Raw genomic sequence first — 25,222 nt, 5'->3', positions numbered from 1 at the left:
CACAAATTTAGTAGCCTACAAGACTTTTCAAACAGTGTGACCCATGTACTTATATACACTTAACAAAGGGGTTAAAGTGAGTAAATATCAAACTCCAAAACTGACCATTTTATTGCACAAAAAGCACATTGTGACCCAAGCGCACATAAAGAAGAGACACACGTTGCGATACGAGAGTAATCAGACACAAAAGATGTGCATGGCTATCATTCAGATTATTAAAATGATTACCCACCTTGTTAGATCAGATAGAAATTCAGTTCGGATTGCCTTCATTTGATTTACACTGTTCCAGTTGAAGTGTACACCTGAAGGTTTTTTATTCCTATTGATCAGTGGAATTATTAGGCTGCATGTAAACAAAGCTAGTGAGAGGTGGAAATATAACCGCTCAAAATGGCTTCAAATCAAGTTTATTTTAATGCTGCTCGTAAGTTAACTATCCATGTATATATCATCTAACCCAAACTTGTACAGTACGTCATACAGTGCATGCAATAATCTTACCTTTTAATTAAGTCCTCATCATCTTCAATTTTGTTTATCAATTTACATGTAAATATAGCTAGCTTGTTGGCTTGGTGATTAGCTTAGCTATTACATAATGTAATGTGATCTCACAAACACAGATTCAGTGCTACATGTGCAAAAACTGCACAAAATGAATTATATTGCAACATTTAATTTGACTTCCATGTTATCCCAACTGATATGTCCCAACTGATTCACAGCAGTACCCCTCACACACTCTTCTGAGGCACAGACACTGGGCTGGCATGTTCACATGAGATTTTTCATTTTGTAACAATTCTGTAAAAAAAATTTCTATATGTTCTGAGATCTGATTAAAACTGAACCTCTTCCCCAATCACTGTTCCACCACCTTCCAAATACCACTTTAACAGGAAGTTATGAATGTGGAAGAAGACTTCTTACTTTTCTGGGGAAGGGTGGTGTAATGTCCCGGGCGTGTGTTGCACATTTTTTTGTCTTCTGGGGAACACTACTGGAGTACTACCAAAAACCATGCTGTTTGATAAATCAAAATACATTAATATGAGTATTATGTTGTTGTTTATCTCAGAAAATGCAAATATTTGAAATGTTAATCCTGGCTTATGTATTACTATCAGCTACCAAGGGCATTTTTTTTGCACATAGTGATATTTTATAAACATTTTAATACATAGGAACGTTTACAAAATAATTGTGTGTGCATTTAAGATTAGTCTATACAGTGAAGTCCTATTTGATGACCGTGGTTCAATCTTTCACAGTGATAGTGTTCTAACTTTGTTACATTTCAGCAATAACCAGGCAAGCATTCTTTATACTACTATACTTTATTACAGAATAAAACAAAATTATATATATATATATATATATATATATATATATATATATATATATATATATATATACATACACATATACACATATATATAAATTAGAAACACCCATTATATAAACTATTAGAGGAATGCTGTTAATGTAGATTATTCTGAATTAAAGTGGCCCCCCCTTTACGGATGCATTTCATATATCTGACAAATATCTTTTAGCTTGTTCCAATCAGAACTGTGTATGTCAGAGTAAGAGTGCTAATCCAGTCATTTTGAATAATCATGTAAATAAGGACAACCAATTCTAATTCATTGCTTCTTTATGAAGCTTAATACATGAGTATACAGCCCACATTTGGTATTCAGACAGTTACCACACTAGGCTTCTCTGTATTACACATACACACACTTCACTATGCTCACTAGTCCATTAGGTGGTGATCTAAATGTCATCTTGCTGCATTCCACTGTTGCACACAAGTTTGGAAGCCAGACCTTCATATTTATTGTCCTTTCTCTCTGGCTGAATGTTAGCATTGCTGCTTTTACCTGGAAAACACATGACACTGTTACTGCAGAGCACTCAAGTAACACTGTAGCTAAGTGGATTTTTGCCATTCCTTTCTAAACATACCTGAGATTTTACCCATAGAGATGAAGACTCTGTCCATTTTGATTTGAGGTCGTGTTCTAGCAATCAGAAACACTCCAGTAAATGCTAACAAGCACCTAATAATGATCAAGAACAGCATCCATAGTCAATACACAAGAATATCCTGTCCATATACAATGTGCAAAAAATATTCACATGCACTGTAACTTTTAATTCAATGCTTACCCAAGCACAAACATGATGATGTATATCAGTGATAAACCATAAAACTCTTCATAAAATAAAATCCCTAAAAAGAAACAAAATATATCAGTTTGGTGTATCATATATATATATATATATATATATATATATATATATATATATATATATATATATATATTTTTTTTTTTACTCTTTTGACATGAAAGAACAATTTCACATCATCACTTAGATAATTGTTTCAGATGAACACTGTCTCTGTGCACAAATATAGAAAGAGAATCAATAATCAGTCACAATGTGATTTTGGGGAGTGTATGAGCAAAATAGAGATGATTGATATGTCTGGTGTAATGGATCAGAGCGTCTTAGGGTGTTTTCATAAGAGGTTCGTTTCAGTGTTCCATGTGGTCTCAGATTGATGACTCAGCTTTTTTTTTGTGCATATATGTTAACACAACAAATGAACTCAGACCCCTCTAAAATGACCCACACAAACTCAGACCATCACCAGAGATAATAAGAGGCATTGTGGCACTATGTTACTGCACTTAAGAAGTATAATAACATAATAATAATAATAATAATAATAATAACAATAAAATTATTATTATTATTATTATTATTATTATTATTATTATCTAAGACTGGAACATTAGTTACTGTATATTACTTTTGTGATATACTATGCCAATTACTTGCATGAGCAAAACAGTCAGTATTTGGCATGAAGCATGAATTGGTTTTGATGGATCAGAATAGAAAAAAAAAACTTTGTTACTTCTTTTCCCAAGATGTTTCTTGTATTACACTTCAATTCTGTTTTGCTCTCACTAATTTTCATCTATAGCCAAATGGTAGCATGATATAAAGCAGGCATTTTGAATGACATTATCCATAAATCAGTGTTAAACAGCTATTATGCTATGGTAAAGCTGTGTTGTGAACAAGTGGTCAAGAGCTCATCAATGCTAAAATGTCTAGAAAAATATCTAGAGCTAAGTCCGTTTGTATTGTGAATACCAAAAGCACTGAGGTCATTTCCAGCTAGTTGACTTTCAGGTCCACTTTAACAGGACTGGGTATGGTTAATTTTAAAAGAACTATATGTGAAAACACCCTTATACAATATGTGTATATACTCAATGTTTTCTGTTGCTCTATAAAACCATAGTTTATATCGTTTGGGTTCTGCTGTTGGTGACTGCTTTGTACTTCATAAGCAACTTTCTGGACTCAGTATAAGGTTGCTGGTATAAAGCTTTGATGAGGTTCTGTGCAGTGTGCTGGCTGAATGTTGTCTTTAGACTGACAAGTATTCCATCCCATGCAATTAAGCAAAATCCTGATTGGTGGCCAGTTTGTGAGGGCAATTTTTATTTCAATGGGGTCTGATGAGAAAAAGTATTTATATAGTATAGATAGTATTGGATACCATACTGTAGTCCCATCAGCTATGGATTAAAATTATGCTGATTAATTCAAAATTAAAACAAATATGTTGTAGTACCTGCTATTACAGCACTGGCTGTGAAGAAAACAAAATGGATGGGAACAATTTCTGTGGCATCAAACATCTTCATAGCTTCATTGAGAAATCTGTAAATAAGTAGAAAATAATTAATAAAATCACAATAATAATATAAATTTAAAAAAAATTTGGAGGTCTAATTAGTCAGTCAAAGGACTAACACAAGACACTTGTGGCTATAATTTAATAATATAATAATTATCATTTTATAATAGAATGGAAAATACTCCTGCAAACTCACTTAATCTGGTAGGCACATGAGACTACCATGATGATAAACATGATGTAGAAGATGGGGTAAGTGAGCTGTAAATAGCTCCCACGAATTGTCTCTGTGATCATTCCAGACACAGCTTTCACAGTGATCACAGTCACAGAGGCTGAAGTACACACAAATTTTTCCAAAATGCTGTTTATAAAGCAATGTTAGGCCCCAGTAGTTTACTGGCAATATGGGATGTGCATACTCTTACCCAGCAGAGCCACCAGAAGCATCACAATAACAATGTGTTTCAGGTTCCTGCACTTGTACAGGTAGAGCAGGACACAAAACAAAACCACTTCAAAAAACTACAGGAAAGATTAACAAAAATAGATTACCAGAAAACATTGGCAGTGGTAAGAAATTGTCATGCTATGCACAAAACTGTAATCTCATATAATGGCAACAAAAATAAATAACAATTTAAAATATAACACAGGAATTCAAAATATACTCTACCTACATTCACTGTTTGCCACTTTTAACAATGCAGTAAATGTGTTCCATTTTCAAGTGAATTGTTTAAAAAATATTTACTTTACGTACAATTAATTTAAAAGATTCTGAAACCAAGACCAAACAGAGCATTGTGATTGTAATATTTACATCCAGTGGAACGTGATCAGTTAGAGAGACATACAAAGTAGATGAGGAACTGCAAGCTGATGAGGCAGCGCTCCACCATGTTGGCTGTCACATGGGGGGCAGAGTGTGGAGCAAAGGTCACCAGCAGGAATGTACCAGTTAGAGCAAGAACACCCCCTATGAACAAGAGCATGAATTTTTTTGAAGCCCTGAAATCATGCCACAAAGTTTTTTTTTATTTATAACTGCTCACACATAATACCTCCCTTAACTATAATATGAACCATGATAAGTGAGCTTGTAGAACTTACCCAGTAAATCAGAGGCTCGTAAAACCTCTTTCAGGAAAACCACAGAGATTATAGCACTGGCTGTCAAAGACAGAGAGAGAGAGAGAGAGTGAGAGAGAGAGTGTGTGTGTGTGAGAGAGAGATTAGTTAACTTTTAAAATTTAAAATGTATAAATTGCTTATTTTGGACATTATGTTAAGTAATTAAGCATAAGGCCTTTCTTTGTCAGGTACATAGGGACACTGGTAAAGTTATTGTTATTAGCTGTCTACCATAGGATATTGGAGCTGAAATTGCAGTATTTAAGTTAACAAATAAATCAAGTTCACAGAGTAAAACATCAAATAATGTGTTAATAATGTGTTTTCAATATAGTACAGGGTGAACTGAATTTTCACTTGACTCTTTTTGTTTGTTGCTTTTTTTTTGCATTTTCCACACTGTCCCAACTTTTTTCGGAATTTGGGTTGTAATTGGACAATTGGCTGCTCAGCTGTTCCATGGCTAGGTGTATGCTATTTCCTCATTATTTCATTTACAAGAAAACAGATAAAATGTCTAGAATGTGGAATTTGCTTTTGGATTCTGTTGCTGTAAACTCTCAATATGAGGTCCAAAGAGCTGTCACTGCCAGTGAAGCAAGCCAATCATTTGGCTGAAAAATCTAAATAAATCCATCAGAGGGATAGCAAAAACATAGGTGCAGCCAAAGCAAATATTCTTAAAAAGAAAGAATGCACTGTTGAGCTCAGGAATGAAAAAAGGCCCAGAAGACCATGCAAGCCAAGTGCAGAAGAATTCTTTCCTGGGTGAAGAAAAACCCTTTCACAACAGTTGGCCAGATTCAATTCAATTCAATTCAGTTTTATTTATATAATGCTTTTAACAATGGTCATTGTCCCAAAGCAGCTTTACAGAAATATAAAAAAGTCAAGATATAGATTTTAAATGTATGAATTGATCCCTAATGAGCAAGCCAGAGGCAACGGTGGCAAGGAAAAACTCCCAGAGATGATATGAGAAAGAAACCTTGAGACTCAAAAGGGAACACAATTGTCCTAAATGTGAAAAGATGGATCACAAAATCATATAACCACTGTTGGAAAGGGTTCAAATATGCAGAAGATGCTGGAAAAGCAAAGAATGTGCAGGACCCGGAGGATTTTTCTGAAGAACAGTGAGCAGTTTAACTGCTCAGGACAAAGAAGGGACTCAGGAACTATCACAAAACATAAAAAGCAGTCATTGATCAACCAGATAACAAAACACAGTATTAATGAAGCATATGTAAACTTTTGAACTGGTTCATTTGTGTAAATGCAGATATTATTATGTCTTGTAGACAATATATTTAAACATCCATTATGTGAAATAGCTTATTTAGGGCAGTATGAAATGAAAAAAACAAAAAACAAAATGCAATTTTAGTGCTCCCTTGTGTGTGTGTGTGTGTATATATGTATATATATATATATATATATATATATATATATATATATATATATATATATATATATATATTTATGTTCATATATATATGTATATATATATATATATATATATATATATATATATATATATACATATTTATATTCATATATATATATATATATGTATATATATATACATATATATATTATTAACATTTTGCGGCTTCTGCAATGGGTAGGCCCTATGTAAATTTATGAGCACAGCTGTAGGCTATAATGTGATTTTGGCATTATGTGACTGTGTGTGCATTTGAAATCATTGGGGGAGCACGGACCAGCATGAAAATGCATGACGAGACCTGTTCAGTATATACAGTAAGTTCATTGAACTTAAATTAATAAAATAAAATAAAAATGTCTTATTAAATGCTTATTTTACTGAATGACAGTCATATGGAAGGCAGCGAACGATATTTCAAACAGAAACCATAACAAAAGTAGGTAATGAGCTAATTTAAATGAACCGTTAACTATTTAACTGTTTTGCATTCTAATGACTTGTATTTTAAAACAAAAGCATGATATTTATCTGTATTATCATACTGTGATATTGTGTTAGTGTCTTCAATTTTTTTCTTTATTAGAGTTAGGAGGAGTGTCTGGCTAACTTCATGAATTTTTTAAGGCGCATAGTGCAAACAATCACAACATTTTGTCTGAACTTCAGGTGAGAAGAAACTCTGATGAGAGTATTGTGCATGCATTTAGACTTTGATTAGTAATATGTAAACATGCTGTGGCCGTTTTCCCATTCAATTTGAGGTTTTGCTTATTTGAGTGCATTTATTGTGGTGTTAATGGATTTCGCTATCTAAGGTGACGAGGTTTGTTGAGAAAGATGTCTACACAATTTCAGTTATGAAGTTTCATCATATTTCTCATTATTTTTCTCTTGGCTAGAACTAGACGTTAACAACAACAACACCAACGAAATGTACCACTGCATACTGTGTAAACAGGAGTCATACCATATTAGGTTTTACTCAGCATATGAAACTACACAGTAATGTTCCAAACTACTCATTCACCTGTGGTGTACCTGATTGGTCCTGTTCATTCAAAAAAAATTTGCAGCCATCAAATCTCATCTATATAGAGATCATAAAGGGTGTCATAGGACTCACAGAGGTGTCAGACTTGACCAAAATAGCACAGTATTGATTTACCACACTCTTAAAACATGTGTTAAAAATTAACACGATAGTTATTTTTTAACACACCTGCATGTCTAATTAAGGACAACACATTTTGTGTTGTTTTCAACACAATCAGTGTGTTAGTACATATAACACATGCCGTGCGTTATTTTTAAACACATCTTTGTGTGGAAATATTTAACACATCATGTGTTCATTTTTAACAAACCTCTGTGTCTAGTTAAGGACAACAGATTTTGTGTAAGTGTGTTAGTGCATTTAACACATGCTGTCTGTTAGTACATTTCCACACAAAGATGTGTTAAAAAATAACACAGAGATGTGTTGTTTATACTTTTTCCCCCTATAATTATCCTAAAATGCAATTTGTTTGTATGATAAAATTCTACTAAAATGCTCACAAAATAACAACTGCATGAAATTCAGGTGACATAATGTGCTAAGCATTAAAACTTCCTATTCATAAAAATAATCCAATGGCAATAGGTATTTTGTGTTTGCACAATATAATTACAGTGGGGGAAATGAGTAGTGAAAGCGGCAACATTTTTTTCAGTAAATATATTTCCAATGAGGCTATTCACATGAAATTTTCACCATACATCAGTATTAACTCAAGAAATCTGGAAATATAAAATATTCACAACATTAAAGTCCATAAATAAAGTTACTGTATGTGTAATAAAGTGGAATGACAAAGGAAAAAGGTATTGAACATGCTAAGAAAAAGCAGTTCTCCAAGGCAAGGTAAGGCAAGGAACCAGCTGAAATCAGTAAGTAATTATACCTCCTATCTGTGCAAATTAATATCAGCTGGGTTTGTAAATTGATGGTCTATAAAAAGGATTTTCGTTACCAAGGTGTCACACAAGAAACATCTCATGATGGGTAAAAGCAAAGAGCTCTCCCAAGACTTTCGCAACCTAACTGTTGCAAAACATATTGATGGAATCGGATACAGATGTATTTCAAAACTTCTGAATCCTCCAGTAAGCACATTGAGGCCATTATCCGCAAGTGGAAGCAACATCACTCCATCATCAACTGGTCACACACAGACACTTCTTGCAATATTTCTGGCCAGGGAGTCAGAAGAGTAGCCCAAGAGCCAAGGACCACTCGGAAAGAGCTCCAGAAACACTTGGAGACAGCAGGTGCCATTGTCACAGAGAAAGCAATAGGCAGTGCACTCCACTGCTCACGCTCACCCCACAATACTCCATTACTTAAGAAAAGGCATGTCGAAGCTCATTTAATGTTTGCTACAACTCATTTGGACAATCCTATGAATTACTGGGAGAGTGTAGTCTGGTCAGATGAGAGCAAAATTTAACTTTTTGGCTGTCAGATGACACAGATGTAGATACACAGATGTAGATTTTTACTGAAAAAAATATTGACGCCTCCAATACTTATTTCCCCCAGTGTATATTAATAAACTGAACAAGCAGTTTAAAGTTGACTTAATTAGCTACAGCTGATAAATGTATATTTCTCATCTATGCCAATGGGATGGTTCTGCGGTAGTTGTGGCTGAACAAGTTATTATTAGTTGGGTCAATTTGACTTTATTAGTCAATGCAACAGTGAATATTTTGTCAACTGAAGAATGTACCAGTAAAAAGTTGAGTGAACTGAGAAGTACTATTGTAATCAGATACAGATCAGATTCATTATTATTATTATTATTATTATTATTATTAAATGTATATCAACAACAACAACAACAACAACAATAATAATAATAATAATAATAATAATTATTATTATTATTATTATTATTATTATTAATATTATTATTATTATTATTATTATTATTAGTAGTAGTAGTAGTAGTATTGTTATTATTATAGTTAATATTATTTATTTGACAGTTTTCACACAGCTAGTTTTCACACCCCAGTGGCAATGTGCCACTTCTAGACAGGACACACAATCAGAAAAGATTTTCTCAGTGGATACATTCAAACTGAATACCATTTATAGCATAATATGGCCTGCGAAAAGACTCCCTAACAAGCAAGAAATAAATACACTGGTTTAAATATTGAATTAATCTAATACTTGGAGGCACATTGAGCAGACAAGAAAGTCATTGATTAAAAACAAGTACAAGCATTCAGGGTCATAAGTATATTTTGAATTTAATATTGAAAATATTTTTTGTTAACTTAAAAAAAAAGTAAACAAACTTGTCTGAAAGCTTATGTACAGTATCTCACAAAAGTGTCTCACACCCCTCACATTTTTGTAAATATTTCATTATATCTTTTCATATGACAACTCTGAAGAAATGACACTTTGCTACAATGTAAAGTAGTGAGTGTACAGCTTGTGTAACAGTGTAAATTTGCTGTCCCCTCAAAATAACTCAACACACAGCCATTAATGTCTAAACCGCTGGCAACAAAAGTGAGTACACCAGTAAGTTAAAATGTCTAAATTGGGCCCAAAGGGTCAATATTTGTGTGGTCACCATTATTTTCCAGAACTGCATTAACGCTCTTGGGCATGGAGTTCACCAGAGCTTCACAGGTTGCCACTGGAGTCTTCTTCCACTCCTCCATGATGACATCACGGAGCTGGTGGATGTTAGAGACCTTATGCTCCTCCACGTTCTGTTTGAGGATGCCCCACAGATGCTCAATAGGGTTTAGGTCTGGAGACATGCTTGGCCAGTCCATCAGCTTCACCCTCAGCTTCTTTAGCAAGGCAGTGGTCATCTTGGAGGTGTGTTTGGGGTCCTTATCATGCTGGAATACTGCATACTGATCGTGCTCTGCTTCAGAATGTCACAGTACATGTTGGCATTCATGGTTCCCTCAGTGAACTGTAGCTCCCCAGTGCCGGCAGCACTCATGCAGCCCCAGACCATGACACTCCCACCACCATGCTTGACTGTAGGCGAGACACATCCAGTTTGATGCAGTGTGCAGCGTATGGTCTGAGCACTGACAGGCTGAGCCCTCACCCCTTCAACTTCTGCAGCAATGCTGGCAGCACTCATACATCTATTTCCAAAGACAACCTCTGGATATGACGCTGAGCAAGTGCACTCAACTTCTTTGGTCGACCATGACGAGGCCTGTTCTGAGTGGAACCTGTCCTGTTAAACCGCTGTATGGTCTTGGCCACCATGCTGCAGCTCAGTGTCAGGGTCTTGGCAATCTTCTTATAGCCTAGGCCATCTTCATGTAGAGCAACAATTCTTTTTTCAGATCCTCAGAGAGTTCTTTGCTATGAGGTGCCATGTTGAACTTCCAGTGACCAGTATGAGGGAGTGTGAGAGCGATGACACCAAATTTAATACACCTGCTCCCCATTCACACCTGAGACCTTGTAACACTAACAAGTCACATGACACCGGGGAGGGAAAATGGCTAATTGGGCCCAATTTGGACATTTTCATTTAGGGGTGACTCACTTCTGTTGCCAGCGGTTTAGACATTAATGGCTGTGTGTTGAGTTATTTTGAGGGGACAACAAATTTACACTGTTACACAAGCTGTACACTCACTACTTTATATTGTAGCAAAGTGTCATTTCTTCAGTGTTGTCACATGAAAAGATATAATGAAATATTTACAAAAATGTGAGGGGTGTACTCACTTTTGTGAGATACTGTATAACTGTTTTCTCGCAGTGTTCGCATAACTGAAGTGTGAATGTAACTTTCTGTGGGCCAATAGAGAACAAGAGCACGGGGCTGAGGTCACTGCTTATTATTATAATTTCCTGCTTTATACAACAGCACGATGTAGTGCACAAATGTACATACATTTTTTACAATTGGTCACATTTTTTAAAAACTACAGATGCACCGATACTAAATTTCTCAGCCGATACCAATAACCGATTATTCAGGGTGATATCGGCCGATACCGATAGTTCTGTCTTTTATGCCTTCTTTTAAATGAATAATAATTAATTCCACAATTCTGAAAAAAATGCAAATAAAAATTTTATTCTCTGCATTTCAACAAGTTGTTTTACAGTAACTGGTCTCATAAACAGAAAACACATTACTCAAATTAACATTAACACATTAACTAAATTCTGAAGATTAAACTGAGATTTCTTAACTTATTGAATGTTTTTAATTCATATTAACATTGACTGAATTCTAAAAAAACCCCTCCTGTTAGGCTTCACATTCACTCACCACAAACAAAAGCATTTCTACATCATCACTGAACATCAAACTGGTGATATATAATATAAACTTTTTTTTGATTATATTAACTCGTATTAACATTAACTGGATATGAAACATACTGCTCTACAAATAAATTTTTCTGTGCAATATATACCTTTTTGTCAGCTCATCTTCATTTAAATCTTTCAGTGGTGTACTGGCGCTTTAATTCAGCACAAGCAGCTGGAGCAGCGCAGCAAAAAAAATTATTTACACTCGACACCAAAACTCCTGCTTCACTGCTGCAGTGTCCAGTGTACAATTTGAGCAGAGTTTACAAACTGCAGTTTTGTCGTCATTCCACACAAGAGACATCATCTTTACACACAGCACGAAATCAATGTGTTTTCCCGCCCTCTTTTGATTGACAGGATATAATCGGCCCTGATCACCCGATGTTTCTAAACTATCGGCCGATACCGATTATCGGCCGATACATCGGTGCATCTCTATTAAAAACAATATAGAAATAAAATTTAATTTAATTAATTTGAAGAATACAAAAGCAGTGTGAAAAAAGAGGAGCAAAACATAAAGCTTGGCGCATGTGCTAGAGGGCCAACACTGCTGCAGTCATTTCATTGTTAGCTGATTGCGGCAGTAGGGCTTACCAATGACAGACACACAGCCGAGAGGAGCAATGAGGGAAGCTGGTGCAAATCCATATGCAGCAAAGTTACCAAGTTCACCAAGCCCCATGAGTAGGATTCCATACCACCACAGTTGACTGGTGTAGTATGGCTTGGTGCCTTCTTGGGACTGGCGTGTGTGGGTGTACTTCTGTACAGAGAACAGTAGTTAGCAGTCAGATACTAGTAGTTATCTGCTATAATCTAGGCAGTCATATACATTTTCACCTTAGAGCCACACTGACCTGGATGTTCAATGAAATACTGATAAGGAGATTGCCACATATTGCAATGATAATCCCTAGGACATATATCTGAAAATACAGAGCACATGCATCACTTACACTGACCCTGCATTCACACTAGCAGATGACAGAAATTTATGACACAAAGTTGCAAAACTGGCAACAGGTACAAGAGATATTTAAATAAAAATGTCTTAATTTTTCCCCCCACAGTATTTTGTGAATGCAATTTTCAAGTGAGCAGGAGAAACCATTAACAAGTAATATGAATAATTCATCCAATCACAGACCACTAAGCACTATGTTCTGCCACAGAGCAAGTAAATGATGTCAATTAGTATGTTTGTGAGGGTGCGCATTATGCCCTGAGCAAGCTATTGCATGAAATTAGTACACGCAAAGAAAACTGGCTGTCAAATTAGCAAGTAATGCATTTATTGAAAAAACAGGCAGGCAAATGATAAACCAGGGCTCCAAAAACAAGATCCTGATCCAGAGAATCGCAAACTGTAAACAAATGCTTGGTATATCAGGTACAGAACACTGGACGATACTTCAGATTGTGGGATTGTTTCTGAGGGCTTTATATATACAGTGGTGATTGAAAGTTTGTGTACCCTTTAGAATTTTCTATATATTTGCATAAATATGACCAAAAACATCATCCGAAGTCCAAAAGTAGACAAAGAGAAACCAAATAAACAAATGTGGAATCAATATTATACTTGGTCATTTATTTAATAAGGAAAATAATCCAATATTACATATCTGTTAGTGGCAAAAGTATGTGAACCTCTAGAATTAGCAGTTAATTTGAAGGTGAAATTAGAGTCAGTTGTTTTCAATCAGTGGGATGACAGTCAGTGCCCTGTTTTATTTAAAGAACAGGAATCTATCAAAGTTTAATCTTGTTTGTGCAAGTGTATCATGGCATGAACAAAGGACATTTCTGAGGACCACCTTGTTGCAAGGTGGAAAAAGTTAAAAACCATCTCTAAAGTGTTTAGACACCAATCTACAGTCAGACAGATTGTGTACAAATGGAGGAAATTCAAGACCTAACCTCCCCAGGAGTGTTCGACCAACAAAGATCACTCCAAGAGCAAGCCATGTAATAGTCAGCAAAGTCACAAAGGAACCCAGGGTAACTTCTAAGGAGCTAAAGTCCTCTCTCACATTGGCTAATGTTAATGTTCATGAGTCTACCAACAGGAGAACACTGAATAACAATGGTGTGCATGGCAGGGCTGCAAGGAGAAAGTCACTGATCTCCAAAAAGAACATTGCTGCCCATCTGCAATTTGCTAAAGATCATGTGGACACGCCAGAAGGCTGTTGGAAAAATGTTTTGTGGATGGATGAGGCCAAAATAGAATTTTAAAAGAAAACACTGCATTAGAAAATAAGAACCTTATCTTATTTGTTAAATATGGTGGTGGTAGTATCATGGTTTAGGCATGTTTTGCTGCATCTGGGCCTAGACGGCTTGCCTTCAATGAGGGAACAATGAATTCTGAATTATACCATAAAATTCTAAAGGAAAATTTCAGGATATCTGTCCGTGAACTGAATCTCAAGAGTAAGTGAGTCATCCAGCTAGACAACGATCCTAAGGAAACAAGTCGTTCTACCAAAGAATGGTTAAAGAAAAATAAACAATGTTTTGGAATGGCCAATTCAAAGTCCTGACCTTAATCCAATAGAAATGCTGTGAAAAGACCTGAAGCAATCAGTACATGTGAGGAAACCCACCAACATTCCAGAGTTGAATTCTGTTCTGTAACATTCTGTAACATTGAACTGCAGTTATTGCTGCATAAGGGGGTCATACCAGATACTGAATGTAAAGGTTCACATATTTTTGCCACTCACAGATATGTAATATTGGATAATTTTCCTCAATAAATAAATGAAAAAATATAATATTTTTGTCTCATTTGTTTAATTGGGTTATCTTTATCTATGTAATGAAAATCTAATGATGTTTTAGTGATGTATTTATGAAGAAAAGGTTCACAAACTTTCAAGCGCCACCATGCATATATACTCAGCAAAAAAAGAAATGTCCTTTCACACTCAACTGCTTTTATTTCCATCAAATTTCTTAACATATGCAAATATTTGTATTAACATAAAAACATTCAACAACTACCAGAAACTCTTTATTTACAGAGCATATGTATGTATATATACAGTGTGGGAAATAAGTATTGAACGCATCAACATATTTTTCAGTAAATATATTTCCATTGAGGCTATTTACATAAAATTCACCAAACTTTGGTATTAATTCAAGAAATCCACACATATAAAGAAATCCAAACATTAAAGTCCATAAATTAAGTTATGTGTAATAAAGTTGAATGACACAGGAAAAAAGTATTGAACACGCTAACTGAAATTTATTTAATACTTGGAGAAGCCTTTGTTTGTAACAAGCCTTTGTTTGACAGCTTCAAGACGCTTCCTGTATGAAGAAATTAATCGGCAATTCAGACGTATGATTTTGCCCATTCTTTTAAACATATTGTCTTTAAATCCTGTTCAAATGGCTTCAAGTCAGGTGATTGACTGGGCCATTCTAACGCCTTGATTTTTTTTCTCTGAAACCAATTGAGAGTTTCCTTTGTTGTCCTGCTGAAAGGTCCACCCACGTCTCATCTTCATCATCTTGGGGGATGGCAGCAGATTCTTCTCAAGAATCTTCCAGTAAAGAACTCCATTCATTGTTCCTTCAATTATCAGAAGTCTGCCAGTACCATGCGATGAAAAACAGCACCACACCATGATGCTTCCACCTCCAAACTTCACTGTTGGTATAGTGTTTTTAGGGTGATGTGCAGTGCCATTTCTTCTCCAAACATGGTGTGTAGTATGACAACCAAAAGTTGAACCAGACTACACTTTCCCAGTATTTCATAGGATTGCCAAATGAGTTGTAGCAAACTTTAAACAAGCTTCAACATGCTTTTACTTTAATGGAGTCTTGCGGGGTGAGCATGAGCAGTGGAGTGCATTGCCTAATGCTTTCTCTGTGACAATGGCACCTGCTGCCTTCAAGTGTTTCTGGAGCTCTTTCTGAGTGGTCCTTGGCTCTTGGGCTACTCTTCTGACTATTCATCTGACTCCCTGGTCAGAAATCTTGCAAGGAGCTCCTATGCATGGCCGGTTGATGATGGAGTGATGTTGCTTCCATTTGTGGATAATGGCCCCAATGGTGCTTACTGGAGGATTCAGAAGTTTTGAAATACATCTGTATCCGATTCCATCAATATGTTTTGCAACAATAAGGTTGCAAAGGTCTTGGGAGAGCTCTTTGCTTTTACCATCATGAGATGTTTCTTGTGTGACACCTTGGTAATTAAAAGCATTTTTATAGAGCATCAATTTACTAACCCAGCTGATATTAATTTGCATAGATAGGAGGTATAATTACTTACTGATTTCAGCTGGTTCCTTGCCTTACCTTGCCTTGGAGAACTGCTTTTACTTAGCCTGTTCAATACTTTTTTCCTGTGTCATTCCACTTTATTACACATAACTTCATTTGTAGACTTTAATGTTGTGAACTCTTTATACTTCTGGATTTATTGAGTTAATACTGATGTCTGGTGACAATTTCATATGAGTAGCCTCATTGGAAATATATGTACTGAAAAACTTTTTGACGCGTTCAATACTTATTTCCCCCACTGTATATGGCAAGGGATCTGAGACCATTCCTCCATACAGACTCTCTCCAGATCCTTCAAATTTCGAGGTCCACGCTGGTGGACTCTGCTCTTCAGTTCACCCCACAGGTTTTCTATTGTGTTCAAGTCAGGGGACTGGGATGGCCATGGCAGTACATTGATTTTGTGGTCAGTAAACATTTTGTGTTGATTTTGATGTATGTTTTGGATCGTTGTCCTGCTGGAAGATCCAACCACGGCCCATTTTAAGCTTTCTGGCAGAAAAACAGCCCCAAAACATTAAAGAGCCACCACCATATTTAACCGTGGGTATGAGGTACTTTTCCATATACTTACCTCTCTGTGTGCACCAAAACCACTTCTGGTGTTTATTGTCAAAAACATCTATTTTGGTTTCATCTGACCATAGAACCCGATCCCATTTGAAGTTCCACTAATGTTTGGCAAACTGAAAATGCTTGAGTATTTTTTTGGATGAGAGTAGAGACTTTTTACTCAAAACCCTTCCAAACAACTTGTTGTGATGTAGGTGACTTTGGATTGTAGTTTTGGAGACTTTCTGACCCGAAGATGCAACTATCTTCTGCAATTCTCCAGCTGTGATCCTGGGAGATTTTTTGGCTACTCCTCTTCACAGTCCGTTGAGACAATATAGACACATGTCCAATTCCAGGTTGATTCATAACATTTCCAGTTGACTGGAACTTCTTAATTATTGCCCTGATGGTGTAAATGGGCATTTTCAATGCTTGTGCTATTTTCTTTTAGCCACTTCTCATTTTGTGAAGCTCAACAACCTTTAGTCACACATCACAACTATATTCCTTGGTCTTACCCATTGTTATGAATGGCTAAGGGAATTTGGCCAATGTGTTACCTCATATTTATACCCTTGTGAAACAGGAAGTCATGGTTGAACAATTTCCTGTTTCTAGTCACCCAGGTGTACTAAAAAAGTGTAAAATATCAATGGATATAGACATCAAATATATTTCTCTCATATGAATTCTTAGGGGTGCCAATAATTGTTGCACACCTATATTTAACAAATATATATTTTTGATAAACCTGTGTTGTGTTTGCAATTGTTTGATATCCATGAGAGCAGTGTATTTTTGTAATTTGTTTTAACAAAAGATAAAAAGGTTAAACATTAAAGACAATTTTTCACAGTTGTCTTTGATCTTATTTACCAAGGGTGCCAATATTAGTGGAGGGCGCTAATATATATATTGGAAGCCAATAGGAAAGCTCCCAGGACCACAATGTACTTAAAGTGTCTGTGAATGCAGACAGCACCTCAACAGCTGTCTACAATACAAAAATGGCATTTGTTTAAAAGCAGTAGTTAGAGATATATCAACTATAAATAAAATAAATTTTCTGGGACCATGCACCCAAACGTGGTGAGCTGCACATTCACAGACATGCTACAATTGTTTTCTTCTTTTCTTTTAATATATTTACACATATTCATAATGGGAGTTAAGCTAATCCCTTTTTTCTGTTTGTTTGAGTAAATATAAAAACATATGTACATATAAACTTGATGTGCGTTTTTGGGGGGTACTTACTATCTGCCGTTCTAGTTAAGGACTTAGCGGATACCTACTGTTATAGGTCTGCCTGATCATTTGGGGACTAGGCTGTTGTTCTTGGGGAGGGGGAGGTGGTTGTCTTCATGTTCTTTATATTTTATACTTTTATTTTTCCTTACCAGCTCATGGGTTCCTCGGTCACATGTTACAAACATGATACTTATATATAGTTAGTACACTTAATGTGATGTCATTTAATGTCAGAGGCTTAGGTCACCCGATTAAACGTAAGAGAATCCTTACTTTTCTTTAAAAAAAGAAAAGGCGGATGTATCTCTACTTCAGGAAACCCATCTGTCTAGTGAGGAGCATAGAAAACTTAAGAGGGACTGGGTAGGACAGGTTTATTTTTCAAGTAATAAGAGGGGGGCGGCAATACTCATCCATAAAAATCTTCCTTTTATATTTAAAGAGCAATATAATGACTGTGAGGGTACGTACGTACTAATTTGTGGAACACTTTATGGTCAAGAACTCACATTGCTTAATGTCTATGCACCAACTGCGGACTGCCCCAAATTTATGACGAAAATTATCACCCTATTTAGGCAATATAATGCGGAATTTGGGATAATTGTTGGGAACTTTAATTGATGCATAGATAGCAGCTTAGATAACTCTTCACCCTCTGTATCCAATCCCATTGCATCAAAGACTATAAAGACAACCTCCAGTGGTGCAGGCCTTGTTGACGTATGGAGGGAGTTTAACCCCTCAGTGAAAGATTACACCTTTTACTCTGGGAGACACAAAACATACTCTTGACTAGACTTCATCCTCTTACCTCAGGCATATCTCTCCTCTGTCACCTCCTGCAGTATACGTACGATTCTAATATCAGACAATGCGCCAGTTCACCTTCGGTTATCCCTGCACCAACAGATGCACCCAACTAGGTACTGGAAATTTAATTCTTAGCTTCTTATGGATACGGATATTAGACAATGGCTGGTACAATATAGGAAGGATATGCTGCCTCCCCGTCGCTCCTGCAGTGATATGGGACACATCTGATAATATTCGGAGGTTATTGAATGTAATTGACCAGTCGGCCCTGCACAATCGACCAGTATTAGTCATATCTCTGAATGCAGAAAAAGCATTTGACAGGGCTGAGTGGTCATATCTATTCGCAGTCCTGAAGAAATTCAACTTTAGTGATAGATGTATTGGGTGGATAAAATCTATGTACAGTGACCCATAGGCACAAATCTGTGTAAATGGTAATCTTTCTGATAAATTTGGCCTACATAGGGGCTGGTATCAGGCTATAAAATTAATTTAAGTAAGTCTAATGCCTTTACTTTGAATATGTCAGTTTCCAGTAAGTTAAAGAACATTTCGCCCTTTACTTGGGCTCCGATTGGATTCAGATATCTTGGGGTGAATGTATCTCCCAAGCTCAAATATTTATTTTACATAAACTACCCCCATCTTCTTAAAAAGATTAAGGAAGATTTGGAAGATTGGAACTTGCTTCCTATTTCACTTCTTGGAAGAATTACTGTGACAAAAATAACATACTACCACAACTTAGTTTTTTTATTTCAATCACTACCCTGCTACCTCAATAAAGAATTTTTTTAATTCGTAAGTTTCATGACAATGCGTAAAGTCATTAATGAGACACAGCTTGTTTGGCAATTTCATCTCCAGATTTGTTGGCTTCTTACAAGTGAACAGTTTTGAAAATCAAAATTACATTCAATACCTTTGGTTTAATGATATTATGAGTGAAATTTGGACAAAATTTATAGGAGTAGAAAAAAAACAGGTTTTAAAAAAATCCAAGATGGGCAAAATTCTAATTAGGCAGAAATTGATGTCATAGGGTCCATTGAACTCAGCATGATCCAAGGAATCTAGCGACACCATTGCCATTGAAATTCTGGCCACACGTTTTAAAAGTTATGGGCATAAATATACTTTGAAATTTGGCCAAAGTTCGACCTGATGGTGGCACTAAAGCTTTGAGAGCTTGGGGCCCAGATTAGGTGTATTTGTAGCTGAATATGTCCTGAACTTGTGCCAAATTTCACAACTTTTTACCACATGGTTCTATGGGCTGCCATAGACACCCAAGCCATAATAATAATAAGCAGAATCCGTAGAAAAATACTTTGTCACCCAATTCAACTTCTCCCTCTCCTGCAGATCCAGTTCCAAGAACATTAAGGCTGACACTCTTTCCCACACCCACACAGCCGAACCACGAGAGAACAGTGGAGAACCCATACTACCTCCATCCTGTCTCATGGGCAAAATGGAATGGGAGGTCAACCAAGCCATCGCCCGCATACCCAGATGCCTAAGTCCATGTGCCTGTCTCTTGAAAAGGACATTTGTGCCAATCCACCTCAGCCCGACTAATGTCATGGGCACACACTTCCTTAGCCACTGGCCACCCAGGTACCAGACGTACTTTCCACCTGTTACAGGAGACGTATTGGTGGCCCAAAATGCAAAATGACCTACACCAAGCTGTCTCCTCTTGCTCCACATGCGCACAGGCCAAAGTACCCAGAGCCCCGGCAGTCTGCAAGCTTTTACCACTGCCCACACACCAACGACGTTGGTCCCACATTTCCGTTGAATTTGTCACCAACCTACCATAATCACAAGGTCACACCACCATCCTGGTCATAGTGGACCGTTTCTCAAAGTCTCTTCGTCTCACCCCATTATCTAATCTGCCTACTACCTTCCAAACTGCTGAACTGTTGTTCACCAATGTCTTCCGGTACTTTTGAATCCCTGAGGACATTGTCAGTGACCAAGTATCTCCAGGGTATGGGCCAGCTTTATGGACAAGTTATGGGTAACTGTGAGTCTAACATCCGGTTATCATCCCCAGTCAAATGGTCAAGTGGAGAGGGTCAATCAGCAAATCAGCTGGTTTCTCAGAACTTTCTGTGCAGAGAATCAGGGAGACTGGGCCTAGTTTCTATTCTGGGCAGAGTACGCACAAAACCATGGAACCATGGCATTTCCATGGAACACCAATCCCACTGACTCACTGGCTGTAGACAATTGGTTTCAAAGAAGCGAACAGGTATGGGAAAGCACTCACTAAAGACTCCAACAAGTAGCCCAAACCCAGAAGATTCAGGCCGACTGACATCGAGGAGAAAACCCCAACTACCAACCAGGAGATAGAGTATGGCTGGCCATGAAGGACTTCAGACAATCCCAGACCAGTAGGAAACTTAATCACAGATAACTTGGGCCATATAAAATACTCAAACAGATCAATCCCGTCACCTATAAGCTGGACCTCCCTCGACACTGCCGCATAGCACCCATCTTCAATGTCTCCCATCTAAAACCAGTCATCCAGGGACTACTGGCCTCTAACATTCCATCTGACAACCCTCCCGCTCTACTAGACATAGATGGCCAACCTGTGTACCTGGTAAAAGACATTCAGATCTCTCACAGCAGAAATGGCCATTTAAAATACTAAAAGAGTGGGAGGGGTACAGCCCCAATCAGCAGTGCTGGGTCACCACACACTGCATTTTGGATCAAATTCTTATCAATGAAATTCACGCCAGAATCCTGGAGCAGCCAGGCCCACGGCCTAGAGGTAGACCCCGTAAGAGTAGTGCTCCCGGAGTGAGCCCTTTGCGGGAGGTTCTGTCAGGTCTGCACCATCAACCATCTCCATTTCCCAGAACACACCGCGGCATACAAACATGGCTCCCCGAGCTACACATCCCAAAGACCGCTGCTAACACATTCCCAGTCACCTGTTTCCCATTTCACACTCACCACACACACTATTTAAAGAGACTTTTGTTCATTCACAACTGCGAAGTAAATGCTCAGCTTTGTCTTGTACAACTGGCTTTACCAAGCCGTGCTTAAGCCTATACTGATCATTTCAGTTTTTGCCTGGATCTTTTGCCTGTTGTATATATATTCAGGTGTTTTGTTTTGCCTTCTATGCCCTGTTTGTACATCACCTTTGACTATTTCTTGACCACGATTTTGTATTACGTTTTGGATTTCTCTGCTGGCTTTTATTAAAATTCACTCAAACTGCACTTGCATCCATCTCAGCTCGCATATCCGTGACACACACAATAAATTGTAATCTTTGGCAAGTTGCTGTGGTATAAAAGGAAAAAACTCTTTAAGGTGTGCTAATAATAATAATAATTTATGCTTGGATGGTGTAATATTGCAGAACATCCACATTACAAGTTAACACTTACGTTTTGGCAGCTATAAACAGTTGTGTCCGGCCAAAATTTCTCCAATCTGCTGAACCACCTCTGGTTGCAAGTGCCAGTCTCCTGGGCAAACGTGCTGCCTTTCACTGAATTGACAACGGATCTCTGTGCTCACAACAGATCCGAGCTGAGCATGAGGATTGTACATGTGCTGAATGGCCTCCTCTCTGGTGGATACACATAGTAACCATTTATCCAAATATTGGAGGACACCTTTGGTCATCAGAGATAACAAGGCAGGCACGTAGAGGGTGCATGAGATAAAGCCTGATCATGATCCCCAACGTACATTGATGCCCATTCTAGCTGCTGCCATTTTAAGCTATATTGGCTATAATGGCTAATGTAACATGCTAGTTCTGTCTGTGAGCTGGTGGAAGCTTAACCAGACCCCACCCTGGATGCTATTGAGTCAAATGATGTGTGACATACTATCCTCGTGCTCATCAGTCAAGAGTGCTCAGACCCTGAGCTAACATTGAAAAAGTGGACAGTATAATGTAACATTGTTGAGAATTAAATTAAATTCAAAACCACACAAATCACAAATCGGGCAGTATGAGACAGAACAGATTATTAGATATTTGCTTACCTAGAGTGGTTTAAAAAGGTGTACATTATGATTAGAGAGCAAGCAGGGACTCTGGCTGGTCTAGCAATAATATAATAATTAAAAGGACCACCAATGCAGAGCTAGCCAAGATAGCAAAGTCATTTTGGTCTGAAGATTAAATACACAGAGCCTATAAATTAATAAAAAAGTTAAAAGAATAAATAAAAAAAAGTAAGCTGAGCCCTAGAGAGGAATGGCTACTTTCCAACCCATGTCATATCAGCAGAAAAAAAGTCACTCTTGCCACAACACCCTCTGCTTTCCCCTTCCTTCAATAGCCAGTCGAAGAGGAAAGAGAATACCACCACCACCTGATGGTAATGCAGCCAAATGCCACACAGACTCAGGTTCATATAACAATACAAAACATGAGGCAACTTCAGATAAAGGAAATGACTATAAGTCTCTCCTCATAGAACTCCAGGTAAACTGAGGCCTTTTAAAACTAAGAAAAGAGTAAATGATCTGATGCATCTTTGAATAGAGGCAATTATTGACTGGCATAATCTCAGTAGACTTTCCAGCTTTATCCATTTGATTGCAATTATCATATAAAAAATATTCTTTAGCATATTTTAATTTTACACTATGTAATGATGTGTCAGAATACCCATCCTGCTAAGGTCATGTCAATACCTAATGTGATTATGAATTCTTGTCTGTCGAATTAAAGAATCAACGTTATAGCTGTAAACATGAGACTACCTAGGTTTAAAAAGTAGACATTAAAATAGAGCCACTCACTTGTGATAATGAAGCATCTGTCAGAGTCTAACTCACACTAAAAGTCATTGTTAAAAAAATTATCTTCCTAAAGATATCTTCCAAAACTTGCTCCTGAGTATATTGCATCTAGTTGAGTTTTTTTGTATCATTACTGTTGGTGATTATGTTAGTTAAATGAGAGTTTAATGGCAAAATATTTCAGTCCAGCTGATGGAGCTGAAGTCAGCATTAGATGCATTTCAGAGACTATAATTCGGCTAGATTTAATTATTTTTTGAGAGGAAGTTTAAGCTAGAGATTTCATACAGGGCTGCAGTGAGCTAAATTGTTCTATGTCTCTAATTAGTAAATCCATTTTTCTTGGGATTAGATGTTCTAGTTTTGATTAGGCTTATACAATGTAGGCTAAATTTTGACTGTGACTGGACACTGCTGTTTGACTGGTATTTCGAGTTGTGACTCATGTTTACCTCCATGTTGAATATTCAGGCGTAGCTCCCAAGATGCATAAGAAGAGAATGAATCTTTCTCTAAACACTATGTTGTAAATGAGAGTAACAGTGAACATACATTGAAAAGAACAACAGCAATGTAACTGTGACTGCATTCTTATGAGGCATAGCTGTGATTGTTAGACTATATAAGGTGTAAGGGCTGAATCAAAAAGCTGTTAAACTGCACAGCACAATTAGCAAACTATACACACTCATGTTCATACCAAAAGTGACTTAGCAGAGTTTTTGTTAATATAAAAAAATAAAAACACTACCTTAAAGGAAGTTGTTTCTTTGTACCAGGATGCATACAGTTTTTCTGGTGGGACCGTGCTAGAGGTCTTCGACAGAATGAAATGCACGTGTGTACAAACAGTCTTTGTGCATGAACGGACAATAGAGGTCTGTGCTGCTGCAGGACTTGAGGTTAAGGAACATGGGGGGAGGGAGGGTGGTTTCAACACTGCTGGGTGGGCTGAAGCTGTTGGATGAGGGATTGGCCATTAACTTCCACGACACTGGAGCTATTATTTCAGTGCCTCATCCTGTGCCTACCACAACTATTCTTACAGTTTGTGTGCATGTGTGATTGTTTTGTGTGTTTAGTGACAGTATACAGTATATCTATATTTTCAGAAGCAGGCCAGAGAGCAGAAACAAAAATGAAATTTTTACAAATAGTTATGGGTGGCAATTATGAGTCTTGCAATATTGCATTACTGCCTTGCAGCTCAAGGGTTATTTTTTTTACAATGTTATATTATTATTATTATTATTATTATTATTATTATTGACACAACTATCACAGTGGTTACTGTTGTAAGTTATCTAATAAATAAAGCATGGCGGTGCATGCTGTTATAGGAAAATATTGACATGATGGTGTGATGTGACCTACCAAAAAATTTATACATTATGACCCACCCTGGATTGTGCACCCTATATATGATTATTATTCATTAATTTATTATTATTATTATTATTATTATTATTATTATTATTTATGACAGATAAGGATCTGGATCATTTTAATTAGAAAAAGATTAAAGCTTTTAATTTTTAAGTAAAAGCTTTCTTTTCATAAAAAAAAATGTGCTATGTATCAACCAGCTTTCAATGTTGACTGGTTGAAGTGGTGACGTGTGTCTGGCTGCATACACAAAACATTTTGTGACTAGACTTTGATCCCTCTTATATGGATATGGATATCAAGCATTTCAGTAGTAACATTTCAGAGTAATACTGCTAATCAGGGTTAGGAATTAGATGTCATGATGCACTGTCTTATGGATGAGGCACAAGAGTCATAAGTATAGTCATCT

General features: G+C 36.9%; 1 protein-coding gene across 2 annotated transcripts; it reads right to left on the bottom strand.

Annotated features, from left to right (window-relative positions):
- Positions 1 to 807: 807 nt before the first annotated feature.
- On the bottom strand, positions 808 to 24,236 carry LOC128599867 (NIPA-like protein 2). Of its 2 annotated transcripts, XM_053611885.1 has the most exons (12): positions 23,877 to 24,236; positions 12,543 to 12,611; positions 12,280 to 12,448; positions 4,847 to 4,906; positions 4,591 to 4,712; positions 4,162 to 4,258; positions 3,930 to 4,068; positions 3,668 to 3,756; positions 2,182 to 2,245; positions 1,978 to 2,072; positions 1,767 to 1,892; positions 808 to 1,029 (listed from the first exon to the last, which is right to left on the bottom strand). In XM_053611885.1, the coding sequence occupies exons 1-11, from the start codon at positions 23,880 to 23,882 to the stop codon at positions 1,786 to 1,788; spliced, it is 1,017 nt and encodes a 338-aa protein (XP_053467860.1). In that variant the 5' UTR covers positions 23,883 to 24,236; the 3' UTR covers positions 808 to 1,029; positions 1,767 to 1,785. The 2 variants fall into 2 exon arrangements, with proteins under 2 accessions (XP_053467860.1, XP_053467859.1); XM_053611884.1 differs by lacking the exon at positions 808 to 1,029 and having other exon boundaries at positions 1,461 to 1,892.
- Between the last annotated feature and the right edge of the window lie 986 nt (positions 24,237 to 25,222).

The sequence above is a fragment of the Ictalurus furcatus genome, chromosome 23 (genome assembly GCF_023375685.1).
Source record: "Ictalurus furcatus strain D&B chromosome 23, Billie_1.0, whole genome shotgun sequence".
Lineage (NCBI taxonomy): Eukaryota > Metazoa > Chordata > Actinopteri > Siluriformes > Ictaluridae > Ictalurus > Ictalurus furcatus.
This window is presented reverse-complemented; position numbering and strand designations above follow the sequence as displayed.

Bases quoted from the DNA above. Each gene is read 5' to 3' on its own strand.
- LOC128599867 (XM_053611885.1), bottom strand. The intron at 12,449-12,542 runs GTCAGTGTGGCT...TTCTCTGTACAG, and splicing joins GTATTTCATTGAACATCCAG to AAGTACACCCACACACGCCA. The intron at 4,259-4,590 runs GTATGTCTCTCT...TCTTTCCTGTAG, and splicing joins TGCAGTTCCTCATCTACTTT to TTTTTTGAAGTGGTTTTGTT.